General features: G+C 31.1%; 2 protein-coding genes and 1 pseudogene across 2 annotated transcripts; 2 read left to right on the top strand and 1 right to left on the bottom strand.

Annotated features, from left to right (window-relative positions):
• Positions 1–1,199, top strand: LOC100817139 (uncharacterized; annotated as a pseudogene).
• Positions 1,200–9,345: 8,146 nt separating this feature from the next.
• LOC100820139 (transcription factor RAX2) lies at positions 9,346–11,815 on the bottom strand. Its single transcript, XM_003535099.5, has 3 exons — positions 11,466–11,815; positions 10,965–11,094; positions 9,346–10,654 (listed from the first exon to the last, which is right to left on the bottom strand). Exons 1-3 carry the CDS (start codon positions 11,599–11,601, stop codon positions 9,958–9,960), a joined length of 963 nt encoding a protein of 320 aa, XP_003535147.1. The 5' UTR covers positions 11,602–11,815; the 3' UTR covers positions 9,346–9,957.
• A 3,108-nt stretch (positions 11,816–14,923) lies between these two features.
• LOC102665387 (protein PTST homolog 3, chloroplastic) lies at positions 14,924–22,040 on the top strand. Its single transcript, XM_006588725.4, has 13 exons — positions 14,924–15,097; positions 15,194–15,313; positions 16,041–16,198; positions 16,286–16,999; positions 17,717–17,819; positions 17,935–17,995; positions 18,086–18,136; positions 18,264–18,317; positions 19,397–19,516; positions 20,326–20,450; positions 20,782–20,833; positions 21,079–21,220; positions 21,554–22,040. Exons 1-12 carry the CDS (start codon positions 14,949–14,951, stop codon positions 21,175–21,177), a joined length of 1,806 nt encoding a protein of 601 aa, XP_006588788.1. The 5' UTR covers positions 14,924–14,948; the 3' UTR covers positions 21,178–21,220; positions 21,554–22,040.
• The last annotated feature ends 551 nt before the right edge of the window (positions 22,041–22,591 follow it).

Here is a 22,591-nt window from a genome sequence, read left to right as displayed (position 1 = left end):
ATGTCTTTTCCCATTTTCTTCTTTACTCTTCTACCTTTACTATTCCACTATTCTCGTTGCACCACCGTTATAGTTGATGGGTCTTCAGAATGGAAGAACCCCACAGTTCACATTGGAGATTCCATCAGTGAGTACTACACTACTACTAATAGTATCCCAGAAATGAAAAAAAAAAAGCAATTGGAATCTTTGTAATAAGTATTCTTTAACACTAGCAACTAACATTATTCTCTGATTTGCCTCTGTTTCAATTTTCAATCACAAGCAACACTACAACATCTACATTTTCAAGAACTAGAAAGCCTTTGATCTTTACAATTTCACACAAGCAACTCTTCTCACCAACCCCAACATTGCTTCCTACACGGTAAGGCCTTTCAAAACTTTTCATCTGGGTGCTTTGTAAGTTCTTTCAAAACCATTGATTTTGAAAAAAAAAATGAAATTGTTATATCCACTTGTCATAATTCTATGAGTAAAACTCATATGTAGTTACGTAAATATTTTGTATACTATTCTCTTATCAGAATTGAAGTTTCATTTGGATAACCTATATTTTGATATTTGATATAAAGTTTTAAACTTTTATCATGAGAGCTATCAAGATTAAAAAATAAAAACCATTAAAATAAAAATAACTACAAATAAGTTGGCTTAATCATATTAATCTTATCTTGTAATACTTTATAAAGAAAATAATATACAAAAAAAATCAATATATCTAACATCTTAAAATATAAGATAAATTAAATAAGAAAATTCTTGAAAAATTAAACATTTTGTGTCATTGTTTTCTTATACCAATTATATGTTAATGTTGTTAGTGGCATCCATCACGACTTGGTTTCTTCTACTTTAGCTTCAATGATGGGTCCCTCAAAGCATGCCAAGCTTCTCAGAAGCTAGCAATTAAGGTCATCACTTCAGTAGCAACAACAACCACACCACATGCTTCAGCAATGCCTCCTGCTCCATTTTCTGATGAAGTGTCACCATCTCCTCTATTTCCATGGCATTACAATAATCCTCTGCATGCAGCTTCACCTGGTCCTTCACCTTCAACAAGTGTGACAGCTCCAATGGTGCCATATAAAAGTAGTTGCATGCCCTTTATTAGCAGTAACCCTGCAGTTCCTCTTCCCACTGATGAAGTTGACTCTGCTTCTTCTATACACCCTCTTCCCACCTCGTGGTCATGAACTATAGGTCTATCTCTCTCTCTCTTTTAATACATTCTTTTCTTATTCTCTCCTCCATTTATTTGATAAAATTCATGTTTCCATCTAAATAATAAATGAATAAAAGAAAATATAGGACTCCAATCTGTTAGTAGAATTAACATAAGTTCTATCAAAAAGGTTTTAATCAATAATTTGCAACTATAATTATGATAGCAACTTGAAGGTTTTTGGAGTATTTAAGAACATAATTGAGGTCGCATCAATCATATTTATTCCTAATTTTTCATAAAGATCATGATAAAATGTCAATTATGACCACAATTTAAAACTATTTTTGAATGATAAAAATAATAGTAAAACAAATATTGTTATCAGTATTTCTCATCTCACTCTATTTTTTATATTTGTCAACGTATAGTTTTCTAACTTGATTGTAGAAACTTGACAATATTATAGAATATTTGTTGGTTTTCTGTTTATGTTAGTATACTTGAACATTAATGTTCTTTGTGCATGATAAATGTGCTAATTACTATTAATGTTCTCTCGCTTCTCTTGCTCCTTCCAATTCTGCTTTTCTTAATCCATTTACCAATTTTTACTCTTCTATGCTAGCATGATTCTTTACTTGCCTCTTGATCCTTAAAACTTCATTTGCATTTTTGTTTTCTTCCTCCAAAATGAAACTAGGGAAAAGTCTCCTAATGTTTTTATAGTTTATTCCCTATATTATAGGCATTTACTAGTCTGCTAACATAAACCATTGTATTTCATTGACTAATAACTCTAACTAACTAAGGGTATCTATCATTCTTCAATTAGGCTTCTCTGAGTATATAAATGTATAATGGGCAAAATAAATAACCACTGAACATATATTACAAGCAATATGTGATCAAGATTTTGAAAGGGTTAAGGAAAATTATGAATGACCACATTTTGTTAATGGCTGGTGCTAGGTGCACCCAACATTATTGCTGGTGCACCCAACATTTTTCAAAAATGCCAAAATTTCCCTTGTGTCTTCTTTTTCCTTTTAAAAGTTGTTTTATATTTTAAAAACGACACCAACCATTTTTACACAGTTCTTCTTCTTCGTTTTCTCTCTTCGGTGCGCAGTGCTTTGCCGTATTTTCTTCATTTCGTTGTGATCGTTTAGGTTCGGTGAAGGTGAAGGTGAAGGTGTCGGTGTTCATTGTTGCGGTGGTTGGTTCGTCGTCTGCAGCATACGAGGTACGCATTTATGCTGGGTGTATGTGAGGGTGGTCCGTAAGTCGTTTAGATCAAGTTGATCTGTAAGGTTGATATGGATCAACTTGATCCGTATGTTGATTTTACTTCTACAGATCAAGTTGATTCGTAAGCTTATTGTGGATCAAGTTGATCCGTATACAACTACTTTCATGCGTAACCTTTGCGGATCATCTCTAACACTATTATGGATCATCTCATTCCTAACATTTGTCTACTGCGGATCAACTCAAAGGCTATGTGGATCATCTACAGCTAACCTATGTTTATTGCGAAACAACGAAAAGGCTATGCGACCTATGTCTAGTGGGGATCAACTCAAAGCCTATGCAGATCAAAAGAAGCCATACAAAATGTACACCAATCACAATGGAAACAGAAACGCACCACGGGGAGGGAGAACACAACTTACCTCGACAATGCCGACGAAATGCGCAAAACCAAGGGGACTGAAGAAGAAGGCACCACCATGCGTGCAAAATCAATGGGGATGAAGAAGAACGACATAGTGGCATGAAGGAGAAGGGTTGGGCTGCTAAAGAAGTGCTGAAGAAGAAGAAGAAGAACGGGCGGAAGAAGGAGAAAACGCAGTCACAGCGTGAAAATGGGCTACTGGGTGCGCAAAATATTTTTAAATAAATCAAGGGGCATTTTTGTCTTTTACTCTTAAGTGCTGGGTGCACCAGCAATAATGTTGGGTGCACCTAGCATCTCCCTTTGTTAATTAGTTTCCAATAGTTGTATAATGAAGCAAAATTAATTATATAGTATTCTTTCAATAATATTCACTTATCAAATCAAGAGACGTGGACTTGTTCAGATAGCTTTTAAGAATTTCTCTCTTGAAAATACAAAACTTTCTCCATTAAAGCTCTAAAAAATTCTTGTATTATTATAATTAAGGTGAAGAAGAACACAAAAAAAAAACATATTAACTGTTTAACTCATCCACCAATATCTAATACAACACAACACAAAAAAAAAATTGTTTCCTCTTGTATTATTATAAATAGGGTGAAGAACAACAATACACAAACCACACCTTGGTGCGTGTTACTACGGGAGAAGAACAACAATAATTTTCTAAAAGGATTAGCAAGATAACCCTAGACCTATATAATAAACCCCATTTACAATTCAAACTATAGTTCTTGCAAAGAATTCTTTAGATGATCAAATGTTAGACAATTCTAGATTCATTTTGTCCCATATTGTGACCCAATAATCTTGCACCCTATAGTTTACTGACAACAAATTCTTCATAAGGTACACGAACGAGAAAGTAAATAAACAAATATGGGAGACAATGAGACAATGAAATGATGAAAAATGGGTAAGCTATAAAAGTTGGGGTCAAGCTCTGTACATACCACTTGTGTAACCGCACACGTGACGTCGCGAGGGAGGGCTTCATTGAAGGGAACTAAGCGCTTCGACTACCTCACACGTGATTCGAAACATAGCTCTTCACCGAGGGAAGGCAAACTTGTTGACGGAGGGCGGCCGGGGAAGTTCGAGAGAGCTCAAGAGGGAGTAAGGCTAGTTTTTTGGTTGCGCGCGACAATGTTGTTCTTCGCGAGGTAGGGCTTTTAAATTCTTTGGAGAATGACGACAGTTTTTTACTAAAACCCTTTGTAATTTTTATGTCATATAATTACAGGATTGCCACCAAGACACATTTTAAGGCATTTTTCAATAACCGTCTTAGAATGTGCTTCGTAAAATACATTTTTCAGTAGGATAATTACAAAAATGCCACCGACTCATTTTCTAAGGTAGTTCCACAAAGAATCGTCGTAGAATAACTATCGTAAAAACACATATTTCTAGTAGTGCTTATTGTTAAGTAATAATGTTAATGGATGATGTAACAATAATGCTAACAACCTAATGACTTGTCATATTATCAAGAAGTTTGTCACGATAATTATGTGAATTTTCTAGATTAATTATATTTTTAATCTCTCATTAATTTAGAATAGTTGATTACTCAAACTAGTTGATTAGAAATTAACAATATAATTTACCAAAAATATTACATATGATTATTTTATCAAATTTATTGATTATTTGACAAATTATTGAATTGCTAACATCATTGTTACGTAATGAATTAATGTTATTACTTGATAATAAAGACTAAAATTGATAATAAAAAAAATTAACCAGTCAAATTTTAGATTAAAAAAAGAAATAAAAAAGTTTATGAATTAAAAAAATAGTAAACCTAAATCCTTACTGTGATATTTATTACTTACTGACAAGTAATATGATCTTTACAATATTGTATGGAAAATATTAGTGACATATGTCTGACGAACTTGATATAAACTTTATCTATTATAGTGTTAACTGATGAATATTCAATTTTATTTCATTACACAAAATTACATCAATAATATTTATAGGCAAACAAGTAACTTTTGGTGAGTATTCCTAATACCGGTCATTACCGGTGATAATTTTATAATCTCAATTCTTCACTGTTAATTTATGGTCTAGGTTCTTTATCTTTAAATCTTCCTTTCAATTATAATCCACTCAAGATGAAATTTATTTTACTACTTGGTTAGTTTGATATCAACAATTTTTGTAATTTAATTTTTATTTAAAAATACCAATTATTTAAATTGTATTTAAATTTTGTTATTTATTTTTAAATTAATTTTCTTAGCAATTATTTTTTTATTATCGGGAAATAGCTCAAATAATCACCAAAAGACTTTCATGATTTACCTTTTGGATGCCTTGTAGTTATCATGGTTGTCCGTCTGAAGTTTGTATTTGGATCCTCTGCAAAGGTGATGCTTCTGTAGTGGTGATCTTGACCATTGAATTTACATCTGATGGTTGTTGATGACAAAAATATTTTTATAGTTAAGCTTCTTATGGATCACACACTAAATGTTGGGACATATTTAGTGTTTCAGAAAACTTTTTTCATTGTAATTTTTTTTATCTCCTTATGTTCATGTAGGCCGTAGCATTGTTGTTTTTTTTCTCGCTTTCCTATCCGTCGCCAAAAGGAAATGTTCCTTTTACTTTAAGCCCTATTTGAAAAGTAAAAATATCTTTGTTTCAATTTTTTTTCTTAATTTAAGTTTGTTTAGTAATAGAGGAGATTATGAGTATCACATACGAAACATGTGCATCAATTAACATGGTATTTTAACTTAACTACTAATTAATCTTGAATCCAAATCTTAAATATGTAATAATGTTAAATACTCAAAATAAGAATTTTGTTACTCATAATTATTCTATCCAACTCAGAGAGAAAGAAGGGATAATCATAGTGCTTTGATAATAATAATAATAATGTTCGTGTTAAAAGATGGCCGAAACTTCTACTCCTTTCGTCGAAAGATCATTTTCATCTTCTTTTTTTTCACTTAGTTCGAATGGTGTTATTTGAAGGAATACCTATAAAAGGTACTTTGACGCTCAAACAAGAGTTTATCTTAGAACAATAAATATGTCTTTTATGAACAATTATCTTTACCTAGGGATCTAACCTTTTTGTACTAATGTTGTTGGGCCTTGGACTCTTGGGCCTAAGCACAATGATTACCATCTAGGTAATACACCATCTAATCCGGCTTAGGTGGCTTAACCCCCTGATTATTATTATTTATTTAAGTGTGGTAATATGTCTTTTAAGGGATCACAAATACTTGGTGTCTTGACCAAATACCTACTTGATGCATTACTTTTGTCATTTTGTGGGGGTTAAATAGGTACACAGTGTCCTACCCAAATATTTATCCGGTATAAATAATGATCTTGGTGATAAAAGTGACAATGATAATGATAACAATAATAACATGACAATTATAATTAAAATGTGTGGAATGATTATGACAACGACGATGATTGCAATAGTGAGAATGACAATGATAATAGTTGTAATAATAATAATTATTACGGTGATAATAATGATAATAATAGTGACAAAAATAATAAGAAGAATAATTATAATTGTGATAAAGGCGATGAAAATGGTTATTATATATTTTTTAAGCTTAAATACATTTTTAATTTTTGTAATTCATTTTTTTTGTTTTTTTTTCATTACAAAATTGTTTATTTATTTTTTAGTTCTTGCAAATTATGTTTATTTTATTTTTAGTCTTTAAAACATTTTAGATAATATTTTTTCATTAATATATTTAAACTTATTTTTTATTATTTACTTTCATGATTAAATGTAACAAATGAAAACCTAAAGACTATAAAAATAATTCTATAAGGATAAAAAACAAATACTGAATTGTAAGTAATACAAATATATTTAAACATGAATTCAAATACTACTAAATATTGAAGAATACAATGATTGACCTACTATAGGAAATAAATATCAAATAATCGTGGAGGACACGATAAAAAAAAAAAACAATTATGAGTGTGGGTAAATGTAAAAAAAAGAAAACAATTTTTGATTGGCTGACTCTCATTATCTCTACAACAACTATTAGAAGAAGAAAAATAACAGCTAATTCTTTAAAGACTTCTTTCTCCTCGTGTTCAGAGAAATATGAAAGCTGAAAACATGTTGGAAAATTAATTCCATAAAAGAAGATCTCAGTCAAACGGGATTTTCTAGGGGGGAGGGAGTAAACAGTGCTTTTTTGACATTTATACATTCACTTGCATTACATGTTAGTAGAATAATAAACACGTTTCGCCTTTGTGTTAAGACTTTACGACATTTAGCTGTATTTTCCGTGTCTATTATATGATGCCAGTTGCTAGCAAGTGTTGTTGGTCTAATCTCGTGGGAATATAAATGCAAACAAAATTGGTGAAGAGGTCAATGCATGCTTTTGGCTTCAACTTTTCAATCAGTTATTTCCTTGGAAAATTAAACTAATAATTAATACTTTATTCTAAACAAATGAGTACAAGCCACCAACCAATGACTTATCCAAGGCACTATTATCTTATGGTCATATATTTTTGGAGCCTCTTGGCTAATCTCCCATATAATGATTCTTTCTTAGATGCATCACGTAATACATGCTTTAATTAAATACTATCTTTTAAATCTTTGTCCCCCTCGTTGGATTTGTTTATTATTGTCTCACTTTCAATTCAATATTTATGGACTATATTGCTTGCGTTTCCTTATAACCCGATGGTTTTTTAAAAATGTTTAAATGAGGACAATGTGTGTGTCTTAAATTGATAATCTAACCGTAAATAATTGAGGAATATATCAAACCAAGGATTATGCTGCATACTTACAACCTAACTTAATTATTAAATTGAGAAATTCTGCCTAGACAAAGCATGTTTTCCTCATAGACATGTCTTAATTCGAAGTTCTATATTGGTCATGCTTTGATTATATAAAAAAAAATACAAATTACATCATATATCTTTTATGAGAAGTAATTATGCTCAAATTAGGTATATAAACAGTAAAACTCTTTAAAAAAATACAGCCACATATCCAAAAAAAAAAAACTTGAGATTGTTGATTAAATTAAAATAACAACTTCAAGCCAATTAATCAACATGTTTGATGGTTTCAATTGTGTCAGCTTAACAATATATATGAAAAAATAGCGTGACATATAATGGAAAAAGTCTTAAATAAGCACAAATAATATAAAAATCTGAAGAATATGTGATTATTAATATATTAGATTTCAATTTTGACAAATTATATTAGTTTTGCATTTAGCTAGATTTAAAATCAATCTAATCTTTTTTCTTTTCCAATTAGTCTACTATAGATTGCTTCACTTGATCTTTTTGTTTTGTCTGAATTAGTTTAATTTTGAATACTTCCACGCCATTGATCATTTTATAAGCAAGTTTCACATGGCTGCGACCCAGTGATTTTCTTATTATATTGTTTTGCTAGGTCAGTTATAAATTAATTTAAAAAAAAAGTCCAAAAGATTTAGATAGGGCAACTAAAAAAAGATTTAGATAAGGACTCGCCTCATTTAATAACCGTTGAATGATTTTCTTTTTATTAGTAAACCCGTCCCTGAAATTAAAAATGCTAGCGATAAACTTTTCAATGCTGTTGGTCAAGATTATTAAAGACTGATAGGTCTAACTTTTTATTTAATGGGTTTCTCTCCATTTTATAATTTTTAATAAATTTTAATTAATAATAAAATAAATGTAAAAAAAACATATTAGAAAATGTGTTAACACATTTTTTAGTTCTTGAATTTGTAACAATGTTGTCATAATAGTTCTTAAAATTTAAAAAAAGGTCAAATAAATTCATAAACTAAAATAATTTCTAAAATAATCTCATACTTATTGATTCACATGTGATAATATATAATTTTATCTTCAATCAAAATTTACTTATATTTTAAAAATATATTATATATCAAAGAAATTATGAGCCAAAACATTAATTCATTTGCAAGTTCTATACAATGTCATAAACTTACTTTATGAAAAATAAATCAGATCAATAACCTCTAATTTATATAAAATTATTTAATATATAACTATTAAGTTATATATTAAACTTACTTTCTGCTTCCCTTTGTTTTGTGCCTGTACGTGCTTCCTACACTGCTCATATGAAGCATTTCATACTGAACCTTTTTTTTAATATAAAATATATCACAATATACAATAATGGTAAACGAAGGTGCCCAATTTATACTGTCTTTTATATCGACAATAGGAATGGTGCATCAAATTATTTGATAAATTGAGTTGAAAAAAAATAATTGACTTGTATGTAAATTTCTTCTTTTAATTTTTGGTGAGACCAGGTATTATCCATATACCCTTTCAATTTAAAACTAACCATCATTTAAATTTTAGTTTAACCTTAATTTGCAAATTTCATATTTTTTTGTTTATGTATAAATAAACAAAAGTTAAAATAAACGAAAAGTAAAATTACAGTACAATGGTAATAAGAATGGGATTCAAATCTAAAACCTCACGTAAATGACTCAAATTCCATGACATTAACTAACAAATGAGTAAACAATCTATAGTCTCAACATTAACAAAATGAAATAAAATCTGTATGGAGTAAATAAATACGTGCACGATCTACATTGGGGAAACAATAATAAAACCATGATCGTTAAGCAAAAATTAAAGGTGCTTTTAGGTGCATGATTGGAAGCAAAACTGTTACATAATATAGTATTAAATAATAGTAGTGGATTGCTGCTGCAATCCTCTTTCTAAATCTGGTGGAAGAAGGATTCAGGGTGGTCTACTTTACCAGGTTTCCTCAATTCCTTTCTGATTCATTTGTTTTTGGACACATCCATCATGGTTATGTTATTATGGTGGGGTTAATGATACCTGCACCAAGTAAATGATACAAAACAAAGGAAACTTCCAACATCAACATGTACTGTAAAAAAAGTAAGTGGACCAATTGAACACTAGTACACTACCTTTCCCCCACAAAAACACACACCAAGTCCAAATCAAATCTGAATCTTCTAGTACTAGTTCTAACTTCAACCCATGCCCTTGTTTATTACCCTTTCAAATGTTCTTGATTTTTAACTAGTCAGCATCAGTAGTACATGGCCATTTCCCCTGTCTTGCTGTCATCAAGCATAAAGTTGTTGCAACTACTAGTGCTAATTAGCTGTTTAATTTCTTCTAGACCATACTCTAATGGACTTTCTCCCCATAATCTACTTTCTTCATCTGTCACCCCACTATTAACCTTACCAGCATTGGAGGGCACCAACTTTTGAGTATCTTCCAGTTCCACCCCACTATTGAGGTAACTAAAACCACCACCTATTATCTGGTCACAAAAGGTTCCATCACCAATAAATCCAAGTTCTGCTTCCTTGACATGATTGATCTGATTGTTGTTGCAACTTCCATCTGAAGAAGAGCTGCAACTTGTTTCACATCCTAACATAAAGCCACTATTATTAACTTGGTAATTCTGAAGGCTCTCAAAAGTGGAATAATTGTCACTGAGAAGACTTGAATATGTCATGGACTCGGAGCCTGTAAAGGGCAAATGGGGTTGGTAGTAGTAAGAGTTGTTGTGGTTGTTTTTGAAGGATAATGAGGTGAAGGGTGATGATGGTGTTGAGTTTTGAAGCATGGATGAAAGGTTAACTTGGTGAGGTTTCTTCAGTGCTGAAGGGTTCATTTTCACTCCCATCATTTTTTTCTTAAGCTTGGTGTTCCAATAGTTCTTGATATCATTGTCAGTCCTTCCTGGCAACTGAGATGCTATTATTGACCACCTGCAGTTATCATAATGAGTTCCCAAATTAGAAACATGTAGCAGATCTAAAAGTACATGTATCAATATCATATTTTTTAAATCTATAAAAATAAAAAATGGTGTGAGAGAGTTTACAATAACTCATGAACATTGCTTAACCAACTGAGTTAATCCCTTCTCCTTGACTATCAATATCATATCTACTTTGATATTGTAATTCCCAAGATGTGAAAACAAATTCTTTGATACATGATCTTTCCTCATTTATTTTCTAAAGTATATTTAAGGTTGGTTAGAAAAAAGTGGGAAATAAGTGAAATGAAGAATACCTGCTTCCAATGCTAGCAAAGAGAGTGCAGATTATTCTATCTTCACCTTCAGAAAACTCCCCATGCTTAAGGTTTGGTCTGAGATAATTAAGCCATCTGAGTCTACAACTCTTCCCACATCTTTTCAAACCTGTTTGAGACAAATTAACAGATGCCATCAGGAACACAAGATAGAAGAGAAAAGTTTAGCAGGTAATTAAGAACCCTGCATGTCAACATATTGTAATTACTCTCATTAGCTTGAAGAAAGTAATTAAAGGTTTTAAATTGCGGTCACAACTTCAGTTTCATTGCATTTTTTGATATTAGTGGATAAATGTGACCGATATGATTACAATTGCAGTTGTGGACACTCCAAAAACCTTAATGTTTGGCCAAAATCTTGGTCGTTAACCGTTTTAAAACCTTCTAATTTCTTCAAACTTCACAGCTCACAAAAATAAAACAATCAACTTGAGAGAGAACAAGGGGAGAAAAAAAAAGGTAGAAAGAAAAACTTACCAGCTTTTTGTGGGAGAGCAATCCAGTTCCCTCCAGTTCCATGTTTCTCTATGTACTCTCTTAGCTTTTCATCTTCTTCAGGACTCCATGGCCCTTTCTTTACATTGGCCTTGTCACAACAAGGAGCTCTTCCCATCTCTTCTCACACACACACACACTTGAATAAGGCTCTTTCTTCACTTGAAAAAGTTTATATAGCTTAAGTCAACGAGGGAACAGCCTTTATTATAGATCAAAATTTTCACCACTGTAGGCTTCTAAACTCATAATTGAATGAAAGAAGTTTCCATCACTACTATATTATAGGACCCTCTTGCAAAGTTTAAATTGGTCACTGCATTCACAGTTTGTATATAAAAGTATAGAAAGTCTGCTCCCCGAGTTGTATATAGAATAATAATAATTCATCGAAAGTGATTATGTATTGCTAGTTTGCTACACATTTTTTCAAGGGATGGGCCAAGTCTTCGAAAACAAATGTCAACTTGGAAGTCCAATTATGTGCTATTTGTTCTCATTACCTTGTAAAAAAATATTAGTTTATAACCAAAGGGGTTAAAAGATATCATGGTCTCTAAGCTGGGACAAAACAAAAAGCTTGTGTTGCTTCCGACTCATATTATAATCATACGTTTAATCAAGCGTTGGTTTAATAAAATTGTTTTGATATAATTTATTGAATTAAATTAAAAATAAAACTTACAAAAGAGTTATATATAAGCCATGCTAAACTTAATCAAATACGTGTTTTAAGGGTGCATATAATAAAATAAGTCTAAACAAACTATGTAAAACTTCTAAACATCGTCCTCGCTGATTTGTATAATAAAAAAATGTAAATTACATTTTCTCTCTTAAAATATACTTAAATTATATTTTCTTCTCCTCTTATTTTAAAATATGCATTTTTATTCTTCTAGTAGATGAATATGTATTAAGTATTATATTTGAGTTTGTTTTAAAACAAATCATCTTTTTTTAAGAGATTTTTTTTTTTTCACTTTTGTGAATCTTGACACAGTTGACATAATTGGAAACTGATTTTGAATATTTAATATAATATAGTGATTTTTTAAAGATTAAATAAAAAATTTGATAAAATTCAAAAGCCAACATTATAAGTATTTTAAATTCTATTTATCTTCTAAAATATTAAAATAAAATATAAGATATTCTAAATTAGTTATTGTTAAATGACTTATAAAAAAATTCATAGATTGAGAAAATCATCTAAGATCTTGTTGTGTTTCCAAGTGGGGGAACAATTTATTTAACGGGAGAATTATGATGTTCTTCATGTTTGTAAAATTTTCTTAAACTAATGACAACCATACAACATGAATAAAATTAATCTTTAATCCAATAAATTTGGAGACATATGTATTCTATTATCCAAGAAAAAGAAAAAAACTTATCTAGAAGTATCATAAAGTCATATACATCTTTTCAAAAAACCCATTCCAAAATATAATTTTGCATTTTATAATTGGTTTTACATAATGTAATGAGAATTGCATGAAACAAATGCTGAACTTTTGTAGCTCAATTAATACATTTGGGCCAAAACATTCTGTGACTGGGCCATCATTTTTGGGATTGGAACCTCCTCTCATACACACTCTATCACTCAAACTAAGTATTTTTATTTTATATTTAATAATGATTTAAATATCTTTTTGGTCCTAGTTAATTTTTTATTGCTGTATTTTTTTTTAAATTTTAGTTCTTGTGAGTTTTTGCTTTATTAATTTTGGTCCTGTAAGATATTTTGCTTATTTTTAATCTCTCTAAGTTTGTATTTTTTTAAAATTTTAATTGTTGTAAGTGTGAATTTGTAGAGACTATAAGTGAAAAAAATTAATTTTAAAGGGACCAAAATTGAAAAAAATACTAATTTACAGGAATTAAAAATAAACAAAATATCTTATAGGGACCAAAGTTAAAAAACACTAACTTACATGAACTAAAATTAGAAAATGAATTTATAGGGACAAAAAAGGAAAAAAAATATTAACTTACATGAACAAAAAAATATAACTAAGCCTTTAATAATTAATATTATATCACTTTTCATATATTTTTAAAAATTTCTTTGAATTTAAGGAAAATTTTCAAAAAATACTTATTTTTGCAACAATAGATAAAGCCGTAACTCGATATTTCTGAACTAAAAGTAGCAAAAAAAAAAATGCACAACATGGTTCTTAAAATTTAAATGGAAATTTGTAAGAGTAAATTATGTGAAAGAATGTCATCAGACAATAAGAAAACTCGTATTACTATTTTGGCTTGCATAAATATATTAATTTTTAATCTTGTTAACATTAATCCTTAATTAAGATTTCAAGTAACTAAAAGTGAAATATTTTCTTAAAAAATTAATAAATATCTATTACATCAAATAATAAAAGTGTAGTGAATAATCTCTTTAATGAAAAACTTGCAATTTTAATTACTTAAAATTAGGTTTAAGGATTGATGTTGGTAAAATTGATAGTTTTTTTAATAAATAATGTTAAAAAAAATATACCCGACAATTTAAGGATCGCGATTTACAAACTAAAAATAAGTTTTTCTTTTGCATAAATATACAGTAATATATGTTAATTAAGGCTTTTCGATTCATAAGCTATTGTAGGAGTACCTAATGCGATCAGTATAAAAACTTTATTATCTCTATAGTTTTTTAAACGTTCAAATAATATCTGTGTTGAAATGAAAAAATACTTTACTTTAATACTAGGCACTTTATAAAAATTTAATCCCTTCCTTATTGAGTAAAATACACAGAATACTTTTAAAAAACAAAACGAATATCACACAGACTTTGCATAACAATTTGTAAAATTATATTTTCTCATTTATTTCCAGCTGATTTGAAATTGTAAATATCATGTTATCATCAATTTAAGTTTTTGTGACATATATCACAAGAATCTTCGATAAGAAACCATCTTACTTTATTATAAATCCCATGTATTCTTTATTTGTATAAACAAATGTATTCTTTACGTATTTCTAAAAGAGAATTAGTATTTTTTCCCTCAAAAGAATAAAAACAAATTCAACATGAGACACACGTTCAGTTGGTGAGAATAATAATAAATGTACGTAGGAATGCTTTATATGAACTTAAAGAAGGAGAGATGGTAGGAATGTCATAAATAAACTCAAACGAACAAGGAAAGATAATTCGTGAAAAAAATTATTAAAATAGAAAGAATATCTAATCATAAAAATGAATAAGAAATTGTATTTATTATTTATCAATGAATATAAAATATTTTTTATCAGTTATATATTCTCTATAACTACCCTAACAGAAAACTAACTCCTCTAACTAATTATAACAGAATTAGTTAATTTAGATAACTAACAAGTAATGCAAGTTAGACGAAGAAGATGATGGTTAATAAATAACTGGGATTTCCGACGAGAATTATAATGGTAGTAACGAAGTACTAAAAAAGAAAGAAAGTGTAAATGGACAGTGTGTGGGTGTGCTACTTCCCGAGCTGCACCATCTTTCCCTGTCGCCAGTGCAAGCTCTCTCCAACGCACCTTCTTCAATCTTCTACCTCAATCTCTCTTCTCCGAGTACGTGCTTCTCAAACCACAAGAGCCATAACAAGGTTTTCCCTCTCTCTCTCTCTCTCTCTCTCTCTCTCTCTCTCTTGTTGATTGAATTTCTATGTTTCCTAATTCGGTGGCCATTTTTTGCGATTCAGGAAAAGTCGAAGGCTGAAAAGCGACGCCGAGATCCGCAACGATATCCGCGAATTCCTCAATTCGGTTGGCCTCCCGGAGGATCACATTCCCTCCACCAAAGAGCTTCTGCTCCACGGATGGTCCTTTCACTTTTCCCTCCATATTCGGCGTTTTTTTACGAACTATTCTCTCTCACACTTGAGGATAAACTTCAATAATCAATCGCTTAATTGTTTCCTTCTAAATTTCCCAATATTGAAGATATTTGATGTTATATGATATTTTATTTAGCTGATATGCTATGAATTTTTCCTGCATGTATACTGCAATGTAATGGTAGTGCTTGGAATTAGAAAAAATGTCAAATAAATCCTTGAAATTAAAATTTGTCAGTCAGATTAGTCCTTATGCATAGCTTCCTTAGTCGCAAGGTTTTAAATATGGTCGGGGTCGCATTACGGTTTTGTGGCGTTTGTTGATATCACGGAAAATTACAGGCAAATGTGGCTGATGGGGTCCCAATTGCAGTCACGTTGCGGACAGTTAAGAAACCTTGATGTTGCGGCCCAAATCTCGGTCCCAGGCTGTTTTTTAAAACCTTGCTTAGTCATAAGGATAATAAGTTACAAAATTTAGTGATTATATTTGCATAAAAATAAAATAAAATTAGCAATTATATTGAAAATAAGTGGTACATTTCAGGGACTAAAATGACAGACATTTCAATTTCTGGGATTTATTATGACAATGCTTTACAAATTCAAGGATTAAAATGGGGGTTTACTCTTTTTTTTAGCTGTAGCTGGAGGAGGTTATGTTTATTTTTATTATAGCCTTTTATTTTTGACTTGTTTTCTCTACTTATAGGAATGACTTGGCAAACATTGTCAGAAGGAGAGGGCATAAACAAATTCAGGAGCTTCGAACAAGAAGCTCATTGAATGATGATGCTGATTTTTTGAGTGCTGAAACTAGCTTAGATGAGGGATTGGATGCTGCAAATGGTTTTGAAGATCCTTTAACAGGTCAATTAAATTTCTTCTTTATGAATGGATACTTATTTTGTGTTGCTCGTGATGATGACTGATGACATAATATAATGAAATTTAAAGGCCAGAGTGAGAAAGTGGACAGTTTGGTTGATGATATTGAAGCTTTGACAGAGATTCTTCTAGGAAGTAGTTCTGGTAGTTTGTATGTTGACTCTAGTTCAAGTTTAGGTGAAGGTACTAACATTGCTGAAGAAGCCTCAACTAATATTGTAGAGGATGGTCTTAGTGAAGTTGAAGATCATGCTGAAGTGGTCAACGATGTGACGGAGGGGAATTTCTACCCAACTGAATTGACTAGTGTGGATAATGATTATGATAGTTCCATCATGCGTACAGAAATTTCTGGTGAATTACCGTTTGAGGCAGTGTCTTCTGGAAATTCTGAGTTTGAGGATAGTCTAGTAGGCAAAATGGTGGGAGAGATAACCTTGTCGTTGACAGAAAGCCATTCCAACACTTCATGTAATGATTCCAATCTTGACACTGAAGACAAAGAGTTTAGTCATTTGGAACCATTAGTTGGTTTCCCTTTGGAGCAAAAGGACTTGGGTGCATTAGAAGGTCTGAATGACAGCAAAGATGATATTGTTGAGGATGTTACAACAACCTCTAAAGTTTCTGTTAGGGAAAATTTATCTGGTGACAACAAACTTGATTCAGTTGTTCATTCAGCGGCTGACAGCAATTCTACAAATCTTGACACTTTGGCCAACTTGTCTTTGAAGGAAAAGGTTGCAAATTTTATTCAGAATGGAGATTTGGATCCAGTTGAAGGTAATTGTAATGTGTAGTGTTGTATTGTTTTGAAATTATGGGGTTTTAAATATAGAGGGAAGAAGAGAGATGAAAGAAAATGAAACGCTAAATTGATATTAACTAAGATGTATTACAATTTATTGAACTATTGATGCATTTAATATATTCACAAAACATAGAGCACTGACCCATATTTATGCTAATCATTGTAAGATAAGGAAATATCCGTCCTAAGTGATAATGAAGAAATAGGAAAACTAATCTGATAAAATAATCTAAGACATTCTAAGATATGAGAAGATATATTCATATATTCTAACTGTCATCATGAATGGCTTTAGCTATGCCTTTGACAACTGTAGCTTTTGATTTGAGTTTCAACATATTGAGTAAAGAGAAGACAACGACCAAAAAAAAAAAAAATGATCTACCTTGCCTCTGCTCAAATTTTCACTCTGAATGTTGGGCTACATTGCCTTGACTTATTTTTTTTTTGAAAAAATTTCTTTGGCAACAAGTGCCTATGCTTTAGTCAAAGCCCTTCTAATGAACAGATAAATTCAGAATAATTTCTTTGTTTATTGCAAATTTTATTGACACTTTCTTTTTGTTCCTTTTCAACAATGTCCCTAATTGTTTGATTCTTAGATCATGTCTCTTGCATTTCAAATGGGGATGGTCCTCAAGAAAGCAAAGAGTATATTGAATCCAAACTTGTTGTGTATATGCCACCAGGTACCCATCTTCCTGAAGATAATAATGTCATGGCTCATGGGAACTCATTGACATCCAAGCAAGTTGTTCCATCTGGAGCATTGGATTTGGATCAGCCTCTTTGGTCAGTATTTTGTATTATATGGATGCTAGTAACCAACTGGGACTGTGAGAAGTTCATTGATGTTTTTCATTTGAACTGAACCCCCCCTTTTTTTCTGCATTCAAATCATATATAGGGATGATCACTTGCCACACGAAGATGTAACTACTCATTTCAACAAGGACTTGGATACTGAGGTCATTTTTGTTTAAATATCCAGAAATTCTATCTCAATTGACAGCTTCTTGTGACCTTAATTATTTGCTTTACTTATTCTCACTATGCAGGCTCCAAAAGTGCCAAACGAAATTGAGATAAATCATCTCAAGTTCATGCTGGTAGTAATTATTTAAAGTTTCTGTTGTGGTTTAGATTTTGCTAAAGCTAACTAATTTTTTGTTTAGAATTATGAATATAATCTTTATCATGCTTTTTCCTCTTCCATTTGCATTTTTTTTTGCTTAGTATCAGAAGGAGTCGGAACTGTCTTGGCTGAAGGAACAGATTGACAAGAAAAAGGTAAATGAGAAATATCTGAAAACTGGCACTACAAGATTTGTGTGTATACTACTAAGATACCAAAGTACTTTTTATTTGAGCAATCGTCCTTTGTTGAACTAGCTTTTATGATTGAGTTTGACACCCAATCCATTCTCAGTCGTTGTATATATTTTCTGGCATCTGCCATGTTAATTGTTAGCATCAAAATGGCATTTCTCTGGGCTTTGACACCTTTGATTCACCAGTTAAAAAAAACATTTCTAAATTCATTATGATGGACCTAAGAGTAAAGATGATAGAAAGACAGGAATATGAGTGCCTGAATGGCTAAATGAGTGATAGAGAGAGACTATAGATTGAGAGGTGACATCAAATGTATCAGGGAGAAAATAGATGACTGTAACTTATTTTGTATAGTTCATTTTCTCTTTTTTAGGAACTACCTCTTTGGATGTCTCCCTATTTGATTTTATTCTAGTTTCAGGAGAGAAAAAGTGTCAAAAACAAATTCTATGATTACATGAAATCCTGTTTGCTCAATGTGTGTATAATTATAAATGATGCTCTCTGTGAGATAACTTTGTAAAGGTTCTCTAACCTTTCTCCTGTTATGAAATCGTTTGAATCTCCTGAAATTTATGTCATAACTGCAACTCAATTTTAGGGATGATGATCATCTAAAATCAAAACATGTATGAAAGGTTCTTGCAATTAAAACTTGAAACAGAATGGGAAAATGATTGATCTTCTAAAAGAACCCAGACTCTCAATTTTTGACACTTCAATTGTAAGAAATTGCATGTGGTTATTTTAAATTGTTTAAAGCTTGTTGTCTGGTCTTAATATTAGGAAATAATATACTATCACATTAAACAATTATATTATAATGGGTTCAAAGTCAAGTGTAGTTCAATTTGAATGTGTCCCAAATCTGACAAAATTCAACATATTTTTGTTAGTGTGGAAGTGTTAACAAAACAATATCATTGCCTACTAGAAGCAACTGAATGTTCAGCCTTTCTCTCATCCCTCTCTTCAATGTATGAGAGTTATTCCATAATCCATACAACTCAGTTGCATGTTATTATTGCTTTCAGCTTGCTTTGTCTGTCTTGCAAACCAAGGCAGAGGCAGAAATCAGCAAAGCCAGAAAACTTATATCTGAAAAAGATGCAGAGTTACACGTTGCTGAAGGAAGTCTTTCAGAACTCAAGGAGGTATTGCATCTGTCTTGTTGTGGACTTTAATCCAGTAATGTATTCAGAGCATCTTGAATTCTTGGCCTAGTGGTTTTTTTTTTTTTTTGTAAATTTCAAGCAGTTTCAGATAGGAATATTGTTTATGAAATTGAAGAGTAATTGTTTAAAACTATTCATGTATTGGATTAGAAACATTCAACATTCCCTAAACTTATAATTGTAAAACAAGTCTTGTTGAACACACCATAAGACCACCCGATCCCTGCCTTTATAGAGTTGTGTTTTACTTTTTCAAGAGTTTCATCCGAAAGAAACACTTCAAACACCATCTTTAATTCTGAGTTCAAGGGTAAGTTTTGATACTCCCCTTGTGCTGAAAATTGTCCTATTGTCCCGGAATATACAATAATTTACATGGAACTATATACACATTCCTTGTGCTATACACAAAGGATGCAGCAGAAGACAACATTTTTAAGGCTGTAGGACTAAGGGAGGTTTAGCTGTATATGTCTGCTGTTGGATGCTAAAATATCATTGGGCTGGTTTACATTTGACCAACTTCATTTTTGATATTATGAAAATCTATAGTTGAATTCAAATGTTAATACAGCTATTTGGTCGTTAGCTTCAGTCAATGAATGGTGATGGGAGTGTGTTTTTTCACATGGAATATATGTTGGTTCTATTTGATCCTGTATATGGTGTATTTGGTAATCAATATGTGAAATCAGAACTTTCTATCCAAAAAGATGAAAAATAGATTTTATTTATTTAATAAAACTTGTATACATGTCTGAGTTCTGTTTGCCGTTATTATATTCCAGGTTCAGATTGAGTTCTGTGGTGATGGTGATGTTGTGGAGCTGGCTGGTAGCTTCAACGGTTGGCATCACCGAATAGAACTGGATCCTCAACAATCAACTAGTGCTTTAGACCTTGATGGATCAAGGTATAGATTTAACATGTTCAACTAGTTACTGTTAACTGATTACGTATTTATATGTCATTATTCTGTTCCTTTTGATCATGTATTGTTTGTTGATCATATAAGAGGAAATGTACAGAGGATTCTTTGTTTAGATGGCAGTTAGTGTTAAGGCTGAAATTGGAAGTATCATTTCAATAATTTGATTGGAATCAGCCAATGCCATTTAGGATACAGAGTGAAAAACATTTTGCATCCTTTGATAAAATAACAACATAATAATATCATATTAGTATTAGAAAAGTTAACCTGTCTTATAATATTGATATATGTTGTTCAATGTAATAATATCCAGGAGTTCCAGATGTTGGTCAACGATGTTGTGGCTTTATCCTGGTGTATATGAGGTGTGTGCATCTTCAATGATACTAATGATTAGAATCGCTTCCCCTCAGTCATTAATTTTCCAGTTTTTGTGTTCTCTCTCTAATTATGGGCTTTATTATTTTTATTATATTTTTTTGTTTCGTAGTGTAGCAGTTGAAATAGGTTGGTTTTTTTATTACCTGTGTGTTTCTAATTCTATTACCCTTTTGACTTGTAAAGCATAAATACTTTAAAATGATTTAATAACTATATTTGTTTCTTGTAGATCAAATTTGTCGTTGATGGCAAATGGATAACAGATCCTCAACGGGAGTCAGTAACAAGGGGTCACATACGTAACAACATTTTAAGAGTAGATAGATGATGCACTCTGGTTCAGGTCTCAATTGCTAGATGTATATAAAATGGTAAGATGGTGGTTTTCTTCTTGACTTTTCTTAATCATCAATTTTAATGTTGCCAGAGATACTCTGAAAGTGACAGAATCAAACTACGTGTTTCAAGTGATAATTGGAAATTGTGCATGTGCAACATTCTAAGATCAGATAGTTGATGCATTTAAATATTTAGTTATTGCCTTGTTCTTAATCATTAATTCACCCCTTTTCAGCGCATACTTGCACTTACAGTTAATTTAAGCATTCTCTTATAACTTCTTAAAATTTGTTTAATACTGAAGTTGTGTTTGATTTTTTATTTATTTTTTATGAGTGCCCTAATATTAGTATGAACTATTGTAGGGTACATAAAAATCGAAGAAAATGGTTTACTACGGATTTCTAATAAAATCACGTTTGACAGCAATATGGAAAGGAGGGGAGAAGAAAGCATGCAAGAATGAGCAGAATCTAAATGAATGTCTTTTACTACCGTCATGTTTGTACATTTGGGTATTTTTTTTGGTCAAAGTACATTTGGGTCTGAAACTAGAGATCATGACATCATCTGGGACTGTGCAAGAGTTAATTAGAAATTAGGAATTTAGGGTGGGATGGTGCAGAGGGATTTGGGTAGTCCTTAAGAGGTTGTAGCTTCAGACCATGCTATTATCAATCAGGGGAGAATTGTAGCCTCCTTCGTTTTGGTATTCCTCATCTCTTGTTTCTGTTATTCGGTTCTTCGGTTATTCTTTTGGTGGTCTTTATTGTCAAAGCCACTCACAAGAACCGGGATAAAAGTTCGTTTTCACTTACTGGACTTGAATGAGATTCTCTTTCACTTCCAATCTATTACATTCTCAGCTATAAGAAATATTCTAGGAAACGACAAACCCGGATTTAAGCCCAAAAGTGTTATTAAAGTGATAAAATAGTACGAGCAGAGATCATAGTTATCAGTCTCGAATATAATAGTACAAGTTAGATCATTTATGCTGCAAACATAAAAATTAAAATTAAAGAAATTCATGATAAATAATAAGTCACAGTTTATACACAATCAGTGTAAAAAATTAATAGTTAACATCTAAATTTAAGGTTGGAGATTAAAATTATCGGATTGCAAAAAAAATTAAAGGACTCAATTGGTAAATTAAGTTATAAAGAAATCAAATTTGTGAGTTGAGATAATCAGAGGATCAAATTTATAATTTAGTCAATTTTTTAAGTGTTTTTGGATATCCATTTATTTTTACTAAAAGAAAGTTTTTGTGTTCCGATGCACAAAATGTAGATTGAATTCACGTTACATTTAATTCAACATTTTCCAAACACGCACTAAAACTTAGGTGTGATGAGAATTTTAGAGCTTATCTGCTTCTTTTTCTTTCTTTTCAAGGA

Source organism: Glycine max, chromosome 10 (genome assembly GCF_000004515.6).
Source record: "Glycine max cultivar Williams 82 chromosome 10, Glycine_max_v4.0, whole genome shotgun sequence".
Lineage (NCBI taxonomy): Eukaryota > Viridiplantae > Streptophyta > Magnoliopsida > Fabales > Fabaceae > Glycine > Glycine max.
The sequence above is the reverse complement of the archived record's forward strand: the minus strand, read 5'-3'. Positions and strand labels throughout refer to the sequence as shown.